The sequence below is a fragment of the Rana temporaria genome, chromosome 4 (assembly GCF_905171775.1).
Source record: "Rana temporaria chromosome 4, aRanTem1.1, whole genome shotgun sequence".
NCBI classification, from domain to species: Eukaryota; Metazoa; Chordata; class Amphibia; order Anura; family Ranidae; genus Rana; species Rana temporaria.
In genome coordinates this window covers 415,598,876-415,617,568 of record NC_053492.1, presented here as the reverse complement: position 1 = coordinate 415,617,568, position 18,693 = coordinate 415,598,876, and the positions used below count along the sequence as shown (strand labels likewise).

Below are 18,693 nucleotides of genomic sequence, written 5' to 3'. Positions count from 1 at the left end.
ATGACTGATGGTGATGGCGATGTCTTTTAAATCATGATATCTACTTATGAAATACTTTCTTCAGCTCTGTGTATACAAGGGAGCATGGGGGAACTCGTGTCCATAATGGGGATGGTATTGACACAGCCCCAAATGATCCACAATGGCTCAAAAGTGATATGGTCCAGAAATATTTAGAAAGAATGAAGGTGGATAAAGCACCTGGACCAGGTGGCATCCACACCCAAGCTCATCACAGCTGACAAGGCTTAGCTGGATAATCAGTCAGTGTCAGTTCAGTGAGGGAGTAGGACGCTTCCCGACGAGTCTGCTCTCTCCAGGGACCAGACAGATAGCCAGCTAGACACCGCAGACAGGCAGGCTCCTACAATCTTTGCTGCATGAATCAACTTGCAGCCCATAGGACCGGCTCCTTCCTTCCCTTCGTGGGCCCCTCTCTTCAGGTAAGACCCTGTCTTTCAGGGCCATCTTTCCACCCCCAGGAATCGCTAGTGACCGTCCTTTTCAGGACAGCCACTCCAGCGATCCAAATTGCGGCTGTTTACCTTCTCTTAGAGCCGCATGCACCCCAATCAGTCACCCATAATCACCCCGGCCACCCGCCGCGCATAGCAGCGCTTTTTTCTGGCGATCTGCGGCTCTTTCCCGCATCCGCGCCAGACCAGGCCTTATTCGCGGCCGCCGCAATTAGGAAAGACCGCGGCTTCAGCCGCGGCCTAGCGGTGCGCTGCAAAAAGGAGCACTGACAGCCTGGAAATTTTCCTGGAATTGTCAGGGATCATCCCCCTATCCCTGGAGGATCCAATCCTCCCCTGGATTAACAACCAGCTCATACCCACCAAGCCAAACAGCCCCCAAACCTGAGGCCTATGGCCCGGTCGGCAGCCATCTTGGTACTCCTCAGCTACAGTGACACCCTTCTTCCCCCCATTCCAAACAGTACTTGATCCAGGGTTTCGTCCGATCGCCTTTCAGGGATCAGGAAGGAATTTTTTTCCCTGCGGCAGCAAATTGGCTTAGCACTGCCAGGGTTTTTTTGCCTTCCTCTGGACCAAGGCCAAGCGAGAGGATTCAGCGAATCTTCCCTCTATTGCAATTAATCCCCCCCCCCCGGTGACTGGCAACAATGGTTAAACTGCGATACTCTGCAGAAACGATTTGGGGTCTGAGACAATTCGCAACAGTATTACCAGCCGTCACCAAAAAGGCCTTAAAAATAGACCAACTTTTGAGATTCGATCAACGATCGACCATCAAAAATTTAAACCATTTAACCCAGCTCAAGCACATATCATGTGCTTTGATCAACACAAGATCGACAGTAAAACACCGATCAGAAATCCACGATTTCTTACTACAAAACGATCTAGACTGCCTCTTTATCACAGAAAGCTGGCTTTCAGACGACTGCAACACCATTCTCGGAGAATTGGTGCCAGAAAACTATCGCATTATAACGGAAAACAGAATAGGGCAAAGAGGAGGAGGCCTGGCGGTGATCCATAAGTTTCATATTGCAATCACTAAGCCGGTCCTTCAAAATCCTCTTCCATTTATGGAAACCCTTACTCTTCAACTTCAAACTAACCCCCAGGAGACTGTTCACATTCTCCTCTGCTATAGGCCACCTGGGCCAAAATCGCAGCTTCTACCATCATTAACGGAGTTCATATCCACTTATACCCTTAACAGCAAACATCTTTTGCTGCTCGGGGACTTCAATCTGTGGGCCAACTCCTCACAGGATCCCATTGCGGACGCCTGCATCGACCACCTGGAAGGGTTAGGACTACAGCAACTTATATGCGGACCCACGCATGCTTCAGGTCACACACTCGACCTAATTTTCAGACAAAATCTGAAAATAAACATTTTGGGAAATGAACCTTTGCCATGGACAGACCACCATGCAATTAGTTTCATAATTTCCAAAATTCCACCAGTGATAAAAGCACCCAAGCCGGTGACAATACACTGGGCTAGATCTCAGAAGAAGCTCCATTCGGAACTCTTCAAATCTACCTTGGGAAACCGAATCGAAACTATTCATCCTCAGTTAACAGCTTCAGATACACTGGATGCCATAAATGCCGCTCTGCTACAATCAGCCGACTTAGTAGCACCGAAACGCAAAGTCCGCATCCGGAAAAAAAAGTCCGGCTGGTTCAACAACCAGCTGTCCCTACTGAAGCAAGAGCGCAGAAGGGCGGAAGCCGCCTGGAAAAGAAGCCCTTCAGAAGATCACCTCATCATCTACAAGGCAATAACAACACAATATCATAAAGAAATCTTCAAAGCAAAGAAACATCATTTTTCTATGACGATTAACAGCGCCATGAACCGCCCCCGAGAATTATTCAATATGGTCACCCAGACCATGAATCCGGGATGTCTTGAAGTCCCCAATTCAGACAGCCAAGAGTTCTGTAATGAACTATCGGATTTCTTCATCGACAAAATCGAAAGAATCCGGGTAAGTATTCTGCAAAATAATACCCCCCTCAGCCCCCTCTTCAATCAACTACAAAACACCAACAGAAACCTTCTACAATCAACTAAGTTCACTCTGGAACCCATCTCCATCGATACCACCAAAAATATCATTGGTGCGTTGCGGAACAGCACAGCACCCAATGACATCATTCCCACCAAGCTGCTGAAGGAATGCGCCGACATTCTGGCGCCTCCCATCACACAGCTTATAAATCAGTCATTTAAGGAAGGCATAGTGCCATCCCTGCTGAAAGAGGGCACAATCCAGCCCATCCTGAAAAAACCTAACTTGGATCCCAAGGACCCAACTCACCGCCGCCCCATAACAGGCCTAAATGTTCTCTCCAAGATAATGGAGAAAGTAGTGGTACAACAGCTGCAACAGCATCTGGATACCCACAATCTACTCGATCCATTTCAATCAGGTTTCCGTCCCGGACACGGGACAGAAACGGCCTTACTCAAAATATGGGACGATGCCCTCGAGGCCGCAGACGAGGGAGAATCCTGTCTCCTGGTTCTGCTGGACCTAAGCGCAGCCTTTGACACAGTAGACCACAAAATGTTACTGATGCGACTGGCCGAGGTAGCCAGAATCGCAGAAGGTGATTTACCATGGTTTTCCTCCTTTCTTGAAAACCGATCACAAACAGTGAAACTGGGATCTTTCACGTCGGAAAAACGCACGGTGCCATGTGGAGTCCCCCAAGGATCCCCCCTGTCGCCGGTGCTTTTCAACATCTATCTTCGCCCTCTCTTTGATATTATCAGTAGCCAAGAACTACTCTATCACTCTTATGCAGACGATACGCAACTGTATTTTCGCATCTGCAACAAAAAGGATCATCATCTCAGTTTAGAGAAATGTCTCTCTTCAATAGAAAACTGGATGACTAAGAGTTATCTTAAACTCAACAGTTCCAAAACAGAACTTCTTATGTTTCACGCCAGCCGAAAGAGTCAACTGGCAACAACCTGGACACCGCCGCCCATTCTGGGCCAAATCATCACCCCTAGCTCCAAAGTCAAAAGTCTAGGAGTCATTTTTGACACCTTCATGACAATGGACGCACAAATAGGGTCAGTAGTCAGCGGATCGCACCATTTGTTGCGCCTACTACGCAGACTTATTCAATTTATCCCCAAAGAAGACGTAGCAGTCGTGGTGGGAACAATCGTGAATTCCAGACTGGACTATGCTAACGCCCTTTACCTCGGGCTCCCAAAGTACCAAATCGCTCGTCTGCAAGTCGTACAGAATACGGCCGCCAGACTGGTGACTGGGAAAAGGACATGGGAATCAATCTCACCTTCGCTGAGAACCCTTCACTGGCTGCCAGTAAAATACAGAATTGTATTTAAAGCACTCTGCCTGACACATAAGTGCATCCATGGGAAGGCGCCGCAATATCTTTGCGACAAGATAGAACCTCACAATTCTAATCGCGTTCTGCGATCCACTGACCAAAATCTGGTCAAGGTGCCAAAAACCAAATACAAGTCCAAAGGAGAAAGAAGGTTTGCTTTTCAGGGTCCTAGACTATGGAACGCTTTACCAACCAGCATTCGGTTGGAGGAAAACCACCTGACTTTCAGAAGACAGATCAAAACTCTGCTCTTTTGATGTCATGAGACACGAAACATCAAGCGCCCAGAAGCGATTCAGTTCGCATGTGCCGCGCTATATAAGTTTTTTCATTCATTCATTTCATTCATTTCATTCATTTCATTCATTCACCCATGGATCCTAAAAGAATTGAGCACTGTCATTTCAAAACCACTGTTTCTAATTTTTAGGAACTCGTTAAAGGGGTTGTAAAGGTAAAAGTTTTTTCACCTTAATGCATTCTGTGCATTAAGGTGAAAAAACATCTGTGAATTAGAGGCCCCCCGAACCCCCCCTTTACTTACCTGACCCCTCGAAAGTCCCGTGCCGTGAACGTGCAGGCTTCTCGGCTGTCTTCCCGGCTCATTCATTGGTTGATTGAAAGCAGTGCAGCCATTGGCTCGCACTGCTGTCAATCACATCCAATGACGCGGCGCGCCGGGGGGCGGGGCGTATCACGGGAGCGTGCCCGCAAGCACTCAACACCATGCTCACTCGCATTAAGGCCTGGTACACACGATAGGATTGATCCGCGGATACGGTCCGCTGGACCGTATCCGCGGATATATCCTCTGAGGATTTTGATCCGATGGAGTGTACACACCATCGGATCAAAATCCGCGCCGAATTCCCATCGCGGTGACGTGTCGCGCCGTCGCCGCGATGATGACGCGGCGACGTGCGCGACGCTGTCATATAAGGATATCCACGCATGCGTCGAATCATTACGACGCATGCGAGGGATGGGTTCGGACGGATCGATCCGGTGAGTCTGTACAGACCACCGGATCGATCCGCTGGAGCCGATTCCAGCAGATAGATTTGTTAGCATGTCTACAAATTTTTATCTGCTGGAAATCGGAAATATCCGCTGGAACGTACAGCGGATGGGTCCTCTCGTGTGTATGGGGCCTAAGGTGTTGAGTCCTTGCGGGGGGGAGCCGAGACAGCCACCAAGGGAACCCAGAAGAACAGGTTCGGGGCCACTCTGTGCAAAACAAGCTGCACAGTGGAGGTAAGTATAACATGTTTGTTATTTAAATTTTTATTTACTTTAGTGATCCTTTAATGACTGCCATGCTACCACTGGATTGGCATAGGGCCAATGTGGTGCCCATATTTAAAATAGGATCAAAGTCTTTACTAAGTAACTATAGACCAGGGATCAAAGTCTTTACAAAGTAACTATAGACCTGTTAGTTTAACTTCTAAAGCCGGGAAGATCCTGGAGTGTTTAATATTAGACCACATAGTGTTCATGCTGGAAAAAATTATTTTAAGCAACAGACCGCATGGATTCATGAAAGACAGAAGTTGTCAGACAAATCTGATTTCTTTTTATTAAGAGGTAAGTAAAATCTTGGACAGAGGGAGGGCTTTGTATGTGGTATGCTTGGATTTCGCAAAAGCATTTAACACAGTTCCCCACATACAGCTAATGTGTAAGGTAAAATCTACAGGCTTGGAAAGATCAGTTTGTAAATGGATAGAAAACTGGCTAAAAGACAAAATTCAGAGTGTAGTTGTTAATGATTCTTACTCTGAATAGTCTAAGGTTATCAGTGGTGTACACCAAGGTTCATTGTTGGGACCCTTACTTTTTAATATCTTTATAAATGATATAGGGTCTGGGATTAAGAGTACAATTTCAGTGTTTGCAGATGAAGATATGCAGTGGAATAAAGTCTTTATAGGATGTCTCCAACTTACAAGCCGACCTCAATGCAATTGGGCAACTATGTGGCAAATGAGGTTTAATGTTGATAAATGTAAATTTATGCACTTAGGGGCTAATAATATGCATGCATCATATATACTAGGGGGAGTAAAATGGGGGGAATCCATAGTGGAGAAGGACCTGGGGGTTTTGGTAGATCATAAGCTTATAGCGGAGGTTCAAAAAATATTAAAAGCCAGCAGCTACAAATACAGCAGCTGCTGACTTTCAATATATGGACTCTTACCTGTCCATGGTGCCCGTGATGTCAGCAGCCACCGCCATCCTCGGTGAGGGAATCAGGAAATGAAGCGTTGCGGCTTCACTTCCCGTTTCCCTACTGTGCATGCGCGAGTAGCGTTGCGCGTCTTCACTGGTGCCCGTGTGTTCTGGGAGCTGTGTGTCTCCCAGAAGCCAGTGGGGGCACAGAGTAGGCGCCGAAAGTGGCGTAGATCACTAATGTGATCTATGCCAGGAAGTGGGAGCAAATACCTGTATTAGACAGGTATCTGCTCCCCCCTCCCCTAAAAGGTGCCAAATGTGACACCGGAGGGGGGGGGGGTTCCAAAAAGTGGACGTTCCATTTTTGGGTGGAACTCCACTTTTAATAATAGCATGCAATGCCAAGCTGCAGTTTCCAAAGCAAGCAAAGTCCTTTCTTGTATTAAGAGGTATCATTTTGCTCCTGTACAAATCATTAGTAAGACCTCAACTGGTCTTACTTCAAGCTTCAGTTTTGGGGACTAGTTGTCAAAAAGGATATCAGGGAACTAGAGAAAGTGCAGAGAAGGTCAACCAAAAGAGGCATGGAGGGGCACAGGTATGAGGAAAGATTAGAGGAACTTAATTTATTCTCTCTTGAGAAGAGGAGATTAAGGGGGATATGATCACTATGTACAAATACATAAGGGGTCCATATAGTGAACTTGGTGTTGAGTTATTCACTTTGAGGTCCTTACAGAGGACAAGGGGGCACGCTCAGTAGATTGCTTAAAAAAAGGCCTAAATTCTTTCCTAAATGTACATGATATATAACCGGGTAATAACATTTATAGGTAAAGTTGATCCAGGGAAAATACGATTGCCTCTCGGGGTATCAGGGAGGAATACTTTCCCCTGCTGTAGCAAATTGGATCGTGCTCTGCTGAGATTTTTCACTTTCTCTGGATCAACTGTGGGTATAGAATTGTGTATATGGGATTTTATGATTTATTTTTTTATTTTTTATTGGTTGAATTAGAGGGACTTGTGTGTTTTTTCAACCTAACTATGGAACTTTCATTTATATGCATACAAACAAGATATTGTACTAATAAAGTTCTGTAGATCATACAGAAGGTACACTCATTTATGCTACTGGTGTTTTTAGATCCCTTTACATGTTTCTTTAGTACATTGCAAATTATTCCCAAAATTCCTCCTGCAGTGAATACACCCAATTATCTGGGTGAGGATAAAGCTGTTTACTCGTCACATTTTTTAACTTTTTTTTCCTCTCTTTACACAGAATGGAGTCGTTAAAGACAGCCTGCGCAAGAAAGAGTTTAAAGAGACTTTTGAAGATGCACCTATGTACATTCTTGTGTTCACATATATTTGTTATGGAATTCTCATCCTATTTGGCTACTTACGTGACTTTATGAGAGCATGGGGACTGGAGAAGTGTCACATGGCTGACGAAAGGGAGGAACAGAAAGTACGTTTAAACTGTGTCTTAACATGATGTCTAATTATTGTCTTTTTATTTCGCTTGCAATGTGCCTTTGAAATATTATGAAATCCAGGAAGTATCAGTTTTCTAGCACTGCCTGCTTCCACATTTATCATCATAACCCTCCCTTCTTCTTGGAGTGTCTAATAACTGTCTGTGCTAGACCTGCTTCAATTATTGCTGTAATGGACTTCAACAGGGTCTCTTCTAAAGGTTGCAGTACTAACAAAAGATCCAGATAGGGAAATGGGTTTTGTAAATATAGAACACATCAAACTTTGCTTGCTTTTAGGCACTCTTGGGTTAATTCACTAAAGGCAAATAGACTATTCACTTTCTAGGCAAAGTTGCATTTTGCAAGGGAATTTTTCCCACAGGTTAGTAAATATGGTTAAGCTCTGCTGCCTTCGCTAATCAATTATGTTCACCCAAAAATGCTTTTTTTTTTACCCTGATTTCACCATGTTTAATAAGTTGTGGAGAAAATTCCCCTGCACCGTGCAACTTCTCTTGCAGAGTAAGCCCATTTGCCTTTCATAAATAAATCCCTCTGTCTCTGTGGTGGAAACTTTCTACAAAGCCAACTGAGGAATGAGTCACTGCCTGGACTTACTCATGGGGCAGAGTCAATGATTTTGTAGAACAAGTACTAATTCAATGTGTAATTTTGTTTTGCAGACTGCTTGCTAGAAAAAAAAAAAAATTTACAAGGAAAGACAAATCCTAATGCTAACTTTAATGCTTACAATAACCTTAACTTTAGCACAAACACTAACTATTTTTTTCTGTTTTTGCATAGTAAATTGATCCAATTTGGACTAATGTATATATACTGTACATATTCCATACCCAAACAATCCGTGTGGAAGTAGAGACTAAAGCAAGTTATACATGGGCTGGTTCAGAAGGAACAGCCCGACTTCTGGCTTGGGTGCACTGCTGACTGTTCAACAGAAGGCGGTCGTTAGAAGCCGGTCAAAGAGTCAATCAAGCTCTGATTGATGTATTCTGGTGGAGTCCCCCTGTCAGGATACTAGGACAAAACAGGCGAGATCCTTGCACCAACATCATTTGTAATGATGCAGGGATCTGTCAGGCCTCGTACACACGACCGAGTTTCTCGGCAAAAACCAGCAAGAAATTAGCTAGGAGATTTTTTTTGCCGAGGAAACCGGTCGTGTGTACATTTTCGTCGAGAAACTCGACGAGCCAAAAAGAGAGCAAGTCCTCTATTTCCTCGATGGGAATGGAGAAACTTGCCTTGTCGAGTTCCTCAACAGCCTAACAAGGAACTCGACGAGGAAAACGATATGTTTCGCCCGTCGAGTTCCTCGGTCGTGTGTACGATGATTTAATTTATTTTGTTCAACCTGCTGTCTGAACAAAAACATACTGAAGGTGTATACCCTGCTTAACCGTAGTAGTGACAACTACTTTAATGATTCTTTTTGATTTCCAGTTCCTGCCCTGCCTGTCTACCTCATCCATTCAGAGGACACTCTGTGGTTGACACAGTATCCGAAAGACAGTGAGAATCACCATAGTAGCGGGGGGCTACTACAGTGATTGTCCGCTTTCACAGCTATAAGTCAGATATGGAATGTGCAAGCTGGACCAATGTAACTAGGCAAAAAAGCATACATGAATTCAGCTTTAAGCCTAGCCCTATTTGTAATCCTAACATTAACTTTAACCCTATTCCTAACTCTAAAACAGTAACCTTAATAGCCCTTTCACACTGCTAGTGCGGCCACGTTGGCGGCAAAGCACCGCTAGTTTTAGCAATGCTTTACCGCTGTTATAACAGCGCTTTTCCGCCACTAGCAGGGCACTTTTATGCAGCTAGCGACCAAGGAAAGGGTTAAAAGCGCCTGCAAAGAGCCACTGCTGAAGCGTTTTGCAGGCGTTTCGGCAGTGCTGCCCATTGATTTAAATGGCAGGAACAGTTTAGGAGTGGTGTATACACCGTTCCTGCACCACCCCAAAGGCTCTGCTTGCAGGACTTTTTTTTTCGGTCCTGCAAGCGCACTGCCCCTATGTGAAAACACTTGGGCTTTCACACAGGGGAGGCTTGAGAGTTTCTTTTCAGGTGCTATTTTTAGCGCTAAAACGTCTAAAAGGGGGCCTTCAGTGTTCAAGGGGTCTTACTCTTCTATATCAAACAAAGATGCTAATCACCATGTCAGCTCTGATATGGGGATCACATTTGTTCACAAACAGCACTGAACTTGTGATAAAAGGGTTTGTTTACCAACAAGGCCATTCATCACTATGCCAGAACCAACATGATAAACATGGTAATCGAATGATGGAGTTGATAAAAAAAACAACATATAAGTGACATGGCTTTGTTTATCTACAAATTTTGACTATATTTCTTTCTAAGTGTATTTGAAATTCACTTAGAAATAAACCTTTAATAAAAGTAGTAATACATTTTATAGAAACATAAAAGACAGATGGAAGAAAACAAAGTGCTACACACAGTTTGCCACCATTTATTTTAATATTTTTGTCTAAGGATAGTCATATGTTACCTGAAGCCAAATGTCATGATTTTTGTCAAGATTTTAACAAAGCAGAAACTCTCAATTCTGCTAATGTCTAACTGTTCACTTAATGTGTAAGTTTCAGAATGAACTGTTATTAAGGTCTGAATTCTTGTCTACTTGTGACCTTGAGCTCTCTTTCAGGCTCTGGGTCCTGCCTTTTTTTTTTGTTTCAATATTTCCTTATTAAAGTATAAAGCATTACAAGTCATGCATAGATTTTATCATTCAACGACTTTAGTTCAGACCCATATAGGGTTGCCAATAAAACAGGTAATACTGTGTTAATTAGCAATATACTAATTTAAACTGAATGTGAACACACAGAGATTCCTCCCTATATCTGAAACTGTAGTTAACTATTAGGCCTCGTACACACGACCGAGAAACTCGACGGGTGAAACATATCGTTTTGCTCGTCGAGTTCCTTGTGAAGCCGTCGAGGAACTCGACAAGCCAATTTTCTCCATTCCCGTCAAGGAAATAGAGAACTTGCTCTCTTTTTGGCTCGTCGAGTTTCTCGACAGTTTCCTCTACGAAAATGTACACACGACCGGTTTCCTCTGCAAAAAAATATCTCCCAGCAAGTTTCTTGCTGGTTTTTGCCGAGAAACTCGGTCGTGTGTACAAGGCCTCAAACAGAAAAATAAAAAAAAGAGAAAAGAAAGAAAAGAAACTTAGAGGCTAGGAACATCGCAGTCACAATTATATCAAAGAGTATGATTAATCTGAATATGCTATCTTATACCAGTCAAACCATGGTTTCCATCTCAGGTTGACCTTTCAATGGCTTCCTAAGGAGTAGGCGAACATCACTTCGTACATGGCATGTCTATGAATTGTATTTGTCACTTCCCTAATAGAGGGGGCTATGGAAGCTTTCCAGTTTCTGACTAATAATAGTCTAGCTCCTAAAAGGATGCGAATTGCTATGGATCTTAGGTCCCCCAGAATTGATTCAATCCCTAAGGAGAGCTAGTCCAGGTGATAATGGAACGTTTATCCCTAGAACTTGTGAGAGGTTCCTGAAGATTGCTGTCCAAAAGATGGATATAGCTGAACATGACCACATGACCATAGGATGTGGAATAGAGTGCCTACATTTCCACAGTTTCTCCAACATAGTGATAGCGTCTGGGGTGAGAATTTGGCAAGTCTATAGGGAGTTAGGTACCATCTAAGCAATATTTTTTGTGATAGTTTCCATAGATTAGCACTCTTTGTGGCCACGTAGATAGTTTTAAGTGCCGTTTTCCATTGAGCAGGAGTGTAACTGCTACCTAAGTTACTTAAGTCGCTTTAATAGTTGTGGTTTTGGTAAATTCAGATTTGTTAGGCAGTGTGTTATAAAATAGTGATATTCCTTTAATATTGGTATTAGGACTAGCGTACAATTGGACTATTTGCCAGGACAATGCAATTTCAGAGTTGGGGTTCACAGAGAAAGTGGGTAATTTGTAGGTATTTATATGTATCAGGAGTTGGTATACCAGACTCTATTTGAATAGACCTGAATGTTTTGGGAGTAGGACCTATCATAATGTTTGTGATTGTTTTTAATCCTAAGTACTCTCATTGTGTGATTTTGAGGACAGGAATGACACCCCATCATGTTCACCCCATCAAGTACTCTGGGCCTGCGGGAACCATGTTTTTAGTTGTATGAGGATCGAGGCTATGTAGTAGTAGTATGTATATTAGTACGTGTCTAACCCCACCTGCTTTTTTTGTGACTATCAATTTGCTAAATGCGCATCTGACCCTTTTACCTTGCCCTAAGAAGTGATTCACCAGTGACTGGGCTTTTATCTGGGTCCTGCCTTTTGATTCAGTACCTTGCTGCTTAGCTGTTAACTGACCTGTATTCTGACTATTCTTATATTCTTGCACCGTTATGTTTGGATGTTGCTGAGCTTGGCCTGCATCATGGTGTTGTCCCTGCCTTCTGATGTGGCACCTTGCTTCCCAGTTGTTGACAAATGTTGGCTTGTGTCCTGGCTTCACTCCTGTCTGCTGTGCACATACTACTGTGTTCCTGCATCTGATTCTTACCTGGAGGTTGACAGTTATCTGTCCCTTGCATTTGACAGCTGGTGATGCCTGCAACATTGGCCCCCATGCAGTCTGTGTCCTCACATCCCCTGTCACCACTACCAGGGGGGTGGGACAAGAGGTGCAAGAGAAGCCCTCTCTTAAGCTCGATCTCCACCAGGTATGAGACAGGGATGCTGTACACACAATTATACTACAAATTCAGTATATTTCATTCCAACAGAAGAGATTTAAATAGAGGCATGTGGGAGTCCACTAAGCTATATACAGTATATGTACATATAAGCTGGCCATGCTTAATGATAAGATACAGATTTAATAGATAAATATTCTGAAATTAATATCTTAAAATGCAGTCAGACTGCCTCTATGCACAAATCAATTAAATCAGAAGGGAACATGGGAATATTTTATTTCTTGCCCTCAAGAGCTGCATTAACCTTGGCTTATTTAATGTATTATATTTGTTTTCTATAAGAAAAAAATTAAAGTGTTTTTTTAAGCCACTATATACACTTCATCATCCGCTATGTTTAATTATATAAAGTGCTCCTGTGTCTGTGCTTTGTAAAAATAAGCAGCTATATACCCTATTTGCGAGCTCTGGTCAGTGATCACGTGACCCGTTGGTTCTCTCCTCACTCGATCTTACAGCTGCAGTGAGTGGGGCCGAGTATCCCCCACTGACACAGGAGCAAAGAGAAGGAAAGTGAAGAGAACGCATAACAGAGGCACCTAAACTGACCACGGTGCCAGGGATTATCAGCCATGATACACGTGGTCAGTTTACAGGGGGTGGGCAGAGACTGGCAGAATCAGACAGGTTTTTTAGGTGTAACAGGGGGCTAAATTTCACAGCAAGGGCGCTGTGCTGTATAACATGCTGTAAAGGAGCAGGATCTATATATATATGATTTGTGCTTAAATGCTCACAAAGTAACTAAATATTTTAAAAGGGTCACACAAAAGGCAGCCTTAAATAAATGTTACCACCTTAGGCAAGTCAGGTATGATCAAACACATAATGTGACCTAGCCATATCTACAAACTCTACCAAACAAAAAAGACTTCTTACAGTGCAATCAGGAAGTATTCATGTGATTAATCTACAAATCATGACAGTACACAGTCACAGTTGCCAATATGTTACTTATTATTTTACTTAGTTAAATGGCTAGTCCATTCAAAAGTGATACTTTAGTTACCGTGGATCCTAGTGTGCTTCATTAGCTAGCTACTGGCTCTTCAAATTGAATGGCATTCTTTCACACAGAGGAAAAAAACTCAGTTTGGCACCCCCCCACCCAAGAGAGAAGTTCTCCATCCACACACCCCCTGTAACTCCTATTAGTAACTAAGCCAATCAGTATTTAAACATTTAAATGCCATGTAAATATTAACAATACCCATAACAAGTTATTATCCCAGCTTAGCATTTAAAACGTCAAACAGTGTAAAAGAATTTGAGCATGACTAGGAGTATGAAGACCTGGGGCATCATGGAATGGAACATAAGGACCAGGGAACATTGGGTATGACAACAGGTGAAAAAGAAGAGAGATGGATGAATAAAGATCATGGGGGGTAGAGAGAGATACTGGGAGGAAGAGAGAGAGGGAAGAGGAGATTACAAGAGAGAGAGGAGATGGGGGAGAGGGAGAAGAAAGAGAGAAAAGCAAAGACAGATTAAGGTGAAAGAGAAAGAGACAGAGATATAGAGGCAGAGAATGAGAGAGAGAAAAAGACAGAGAAAGAGGGGCAGAGAAAGAGAGAGAGGCATAGAAAGAGACAACGAGATAGAGAAAGGCAGAGAAGGAGATAGGGGCAGAGAAAGAGACAAACAGAGGGGACAGAGAAATAGAGAGACAGAGAAAGATAGAGAATGGTAGAGAAAGAGACAGAGAGAGAAAAAGGGACACAGAAAAAGAGGAAGTGAAAAAGACAGAGACAGAGGGGCAGACAAAGAGTGATAGGCATAGGAAGAGACAGAGAGAGTGAGAGAAAGGCAGAGAGGGTGCAAAGAAAGAGACAGAGATAGGCAGAGAAAGAGACAGAGAGAGATAGGCAGATAAAGAGACAGAGAGAGAGATAGGCAGAGAAAGAGACAGAGAGAGGGGCAGAGAAATGGATAGAGAGAGAGGCAGATAAAAAGATTGGATTAGGCTCAGGTAAAAAAAAGAGGGACTGAGGGGCCCCTGCAGTACAGAAAGTTTTTTACCCTAATGTATGGAATGCATTAAGGTAAAAAATCGTGAGGCTTTAGAATCACTTTAGGACAAATATAATTTATACGTTGTAAGAATTTGTGCAAAAAAAAAGTCTGTAAAATAATATGTAAAACAGTATTCCATTATTATTCTTTCAAAATAAAGGATTTTGTGCCTCTCTACCAAGATTTTGAAAATTTTTACACAAGAAATATTTACAGAAGACTTTTAGATGCCTTTGAACGACCTGTCAGCAGCGTACCAGGAGCGGAATTGGATCTATTGGAGCGAGTGACAGATGACTACAACTGGACGTTCAGGTCATCATTCTGCTGTTGCTATATTTTTGGTGTCCGGTGTTATTCATTTGCTATTTGTGTAGTATATTGTTACCTTAGTATTGAGATTGGAATGTCACATGAAAGAGCACATGGTCAGCTCACCTGAGCAAGTCTCAGAAAACCAACATACAATCCAAATGCAGTCTTTATTGACACACATCAAAAAAGGTCTCCAGTTGATGTATCTCAGCCAAGCCTGGTCCTAGTGGTAGCTGTCAAAGCTACAAATAAGACCACATTTATCAGAAATGCTTCAGCAGAGGAGACCATACTTTTAGGCCCCTTTCACATTGAGGAGTTTTTCAGGCGGTACTGCGCTAAAAATAGCGCTGCTATCCCGCCTGAAAAACTCCTTCACTGCAGACTCAATGTGAAAGCCCGAGGGCTTTCACACTGAGGCGATGCGCTGGCGGGAGACAAAAAAATCTCCTGTCAGCAGCATCTTTGGAGCGGTGAGAGGAGCGGCATGTATACCGCTCCTTCACCGCTCCTTCCCATTGAAAACAATGGGAAACCGCGGCAATACCGCCCGCAATGCGCCTCTATAGAGGCGCATTGCGGGCGGTATTAACCCTTTATCGGCCGCTAGCGAGGGTTAATACCGCACCGCTAGCAGCCGAATCCCACAGCAATCCCGGCGGTATAGCGCCGCTATTTTTAGCGGCGTTATACCGCCACCGCAGCTCCTGCCTCAGTCTGAAAGGGGCCTTAGCTTGATAAGTGTTAATAAAGACTGTGCATTTGGACTTACATAGTAAACAGGATTACACCCATGTTTCACATTTTATTTTACGTTTATTTTTGCATAGATTTTTAGTATTAAAATTAGGAGAATAATTCAGTACAAAAATTGACTTTAATGGCACTGGATATGATTATTAAAACCATACAAATATATTACAAAATTTGTTAAAAATGTATAGAAAAAAGAAACATACACATATATAAAAAACATGTAATTCACCCTATACCAACACATGCAAGGCCCTGTAGTTAGGTGTTCCTGTGCACAAGGGTCATGTAACTGAATCACAACAGGGTAGCTCTACATGTTTTGCGAGTTAACTCTTCTTCAGGAGCCTTAAACATACATAGTTCTTCTATACAGAAAGAGAAAACAAATAATTATCATTATATAAGTGCAAATGGACAATGTAAAATGTATCAACATCATATTCAACAAGAGTTTGCTTACAAAAACATATAGGTGTGCCTGGACACATCAAAGGGGGGGTGGGGGGTACAAGGATGCCAACCAACACAGCATGAACCTGTCCCGAAATGAACTTGTCCTCCACTCTACCCAGAACTAAAAGCATTGCGCAAGTACAAGCGCCACAAAGCGCCTACTACTAAATCTTCTATATTCTTTGTCAAAAAAAGTGCCCAAGATGAAATTTCTTTCACTTTTTCACTTCACTATGGAGGCTCGACTTTCTTCATTTGGGTTATAAGCCGCACCTATGCATTTTGCTAAATACTGCCCACCTGCCGGTTCCATATCCAGTGAGAGATCCTTGATAGCCCAAGGTTTATTCTAATTGGCTAGGGTGCCAACTTACCCATATGTAAATAAAAATGTGTGTTACAGTCTGGAAAGGACAGTGTCTCACTCTAGGAATAGTTGAAGGCAGGATATATCCATGGGACCAAGACAGAAACCAAAGATACTTCTTATGGTGATGGTTATAAGGGGAATGGAGAAATACTGCAGCCTCATTTATGTGGAATATGTATGGCCTCTTACAATAGCCTTAAAGAGTAAGTCCACTTTTGTTGAGCAAAAAAACAATCCCCTTCTCGGCGATCTATTCTATTGGGGAAAATGGCAAGGTCTGCATCCCTTTAGAAGTGATTTCCCTTTGGGAGTATCTCACCACAAAATGTATTTTTGTTGCAGGAGATGCCCAAAATCTGACTTGTATCTTAGCGCAGACTTTTGGGAAAATCAGTAAGCTTCTCACACAAGCAGGAAATTTCATTTCAGGAGGGCGTTCTGTACACCATCTGTGTACAGGACGCCTTCAAATTGCCATATTGCATTGCATTTTGCTTAAAATTGGAGTTACCCTTTAACAATTGTGAGCAAATAACTAGTGGCATGTTCTGCCATACAATAGAAACATCTATGCACACTTCTATTTATGGTTAAATGAACATAGACAAAATACTGAATGGATGAAATATTTTTGCTTTTTAGGTACACTGGAAAAGTCATTAAGAATGTGATCAATATGGGATCATACAACTATCTTGGCTTTGCAGAAAATGATAGAGAGTCATTGGTGACCATAGAGGAGATCTTGCAGGCCTATGGAGCTGGAATATGTAGTAGCAGACAAGAAATGGGTAAGAATGATGGTCACAATGTTTTACTGTGGTGTAAGTCTTAAACTAAATCTGAGATTTATTATGACAATACATTTACAAGGCTGTAATAAACACTATAAAGAAAAAAAGAAAAATCCCCTCACGAGGAAAGACCTGCATTATATTTTTCACCATTATTGGGTGGAGTAGAGTCAGGTAAATCCCAAGGGTTCTCATTATAGCAGCTGTAAAGTCATTGATCTTAAAAAAATCTTATCCATAAATTTCCACACTATGTATACAAAATGGAATACAATACCATATACCGTATTTATCGGCATATAACACACACAGGCGTATAACACGCACCCTAACTTTAAGAGGGAAGTTTCAGGAGAAAAACGTTCTACAGCCCCCTGCGTATAACACGCAGGCACAGTTTATCCTCTATTTTCAGGGTAAAAAAGTGAGTGTAATGCCGTGTACACACGATCAGTTCGTCTGATGAAAACGGTCTGATGGACCGTTTTCATCAAACGAACCAATCGTGTGTGGACCCCATCGGTTTTTTATCCATCAGTCAAAAAACTAGGAACTTGTTTTAAAATTATCTATAGGATAAAAAACCGATAGAAAAAAAAAGATCGTCTGTGGGTACGTCCATCGGTTAAAAATCCACGCATGCTCAGAATCAAGTCGACACATGCTCGGAAGCATTGAACTTCATTTTTCTCAGCACGTCGTTGTGTTTTACGTCACTGCGTTCTGACACGATCGTTTTTTTAACTGATGGTGTGTAGGCACGAAAAAATCCATCAGACCGTTTTCATCAGATGAACTGATCGTGTGTACAGGGCATTATACGCCAATAAATACAGTAATTCAAAAGAAAAATACAAACTCATACAATCATATATTGCTTGTATTTTATATACATTTTAAACATTCACCCATTGTTTTCGTACTGTATAATATGTTGTCTAGCACAGCCAAAAATATAGCAAAAATAAATAAAAATATATAATAAAAAATAAATAAATAGCAAACTGTGGTTCTCCAGGCAGCAGCAGGTAATAGTCAGAACAAAACTTGAGTACTCATTAGTCGTTTCCCTAAGTTAACTATAATTGGTTAATAGTTTTAAAGTCCTATTTTTTTTTTTTGTTTGTTTAATTACTTAACTTTTTTAATGTACTAATTGTTCCAATAAATTGTTTTTTATTGAAAATATTTTTCCGTTTGAATTAAACATTTCTGCTAGAAAATTCAGATTGTAGCTAAAGTCATACATACCGTAATTGATAATGTTTTATATGTGCAATTAGATTCCCACAGAAAAATAATACATTTGCCAACTACAGATAAAAACGTTTTGGCAAACCATTGGTGAAAGTTCTGTTTCCTTTGTCATAAATTTCGATTTTATATATGCAATGGCTAGAATTAAAAAGCAGGAAAAAAGAAGAGCCTATGGTTTGAAATACGTTGTATTTCCATCAAACCAGCTTTATCAGTCTCTTTAAATTTAAATTGACAAAAATAAAATCAGTAAAACTATTTTTGTCTCTGTTAGCCAACCAGGCTTTTCTGCACTACCCAGTACTGTTAATCTAAATAAACAAAAAATGCTGAGAGAGACTGCAAAGATGACTTCATCATTAGTCTACTGATCTTTTATTATCCAATTACAAAATTGTTCATGCTGTA

At 42.0% G+C, this 18,693-nt stretch overlaps 1 protein-coding gene across 5 annotated transcripts in view; it reads left to right on the top strand.

Moving 5' to 3' along the window:
- LOC120937804 (serine palmitoyltransferase 3-like) overlaps positions 1 to 18,693 on the top strand; it is an 89,904-nt gene that overhangs the window by 27,195 nt on the left and 44,016 nt on the right. For all 5 annotated transcript variants that reach the window (XM_040351295.1, XM_040351293.1, XM_040351292.1 and 2 more), the window contains 3 exons: positions 7,324 to 7,512; positions 14,501 to 14,655; positions 16,877 to 17,025. In XM_040351295.1, the coding sequence (XP_040207229.1) occupies positions 7,324 to 7,512; positions 14,501 to 14,655; positions 16,877 to 17,025 (493 nt within the window). The remainder of the gene's footprint in view (positions 1 to 7,323; positions 7,513 to 14,500; positions 14,656 to 16,876; positions 17,026 to 18,693) is intronic.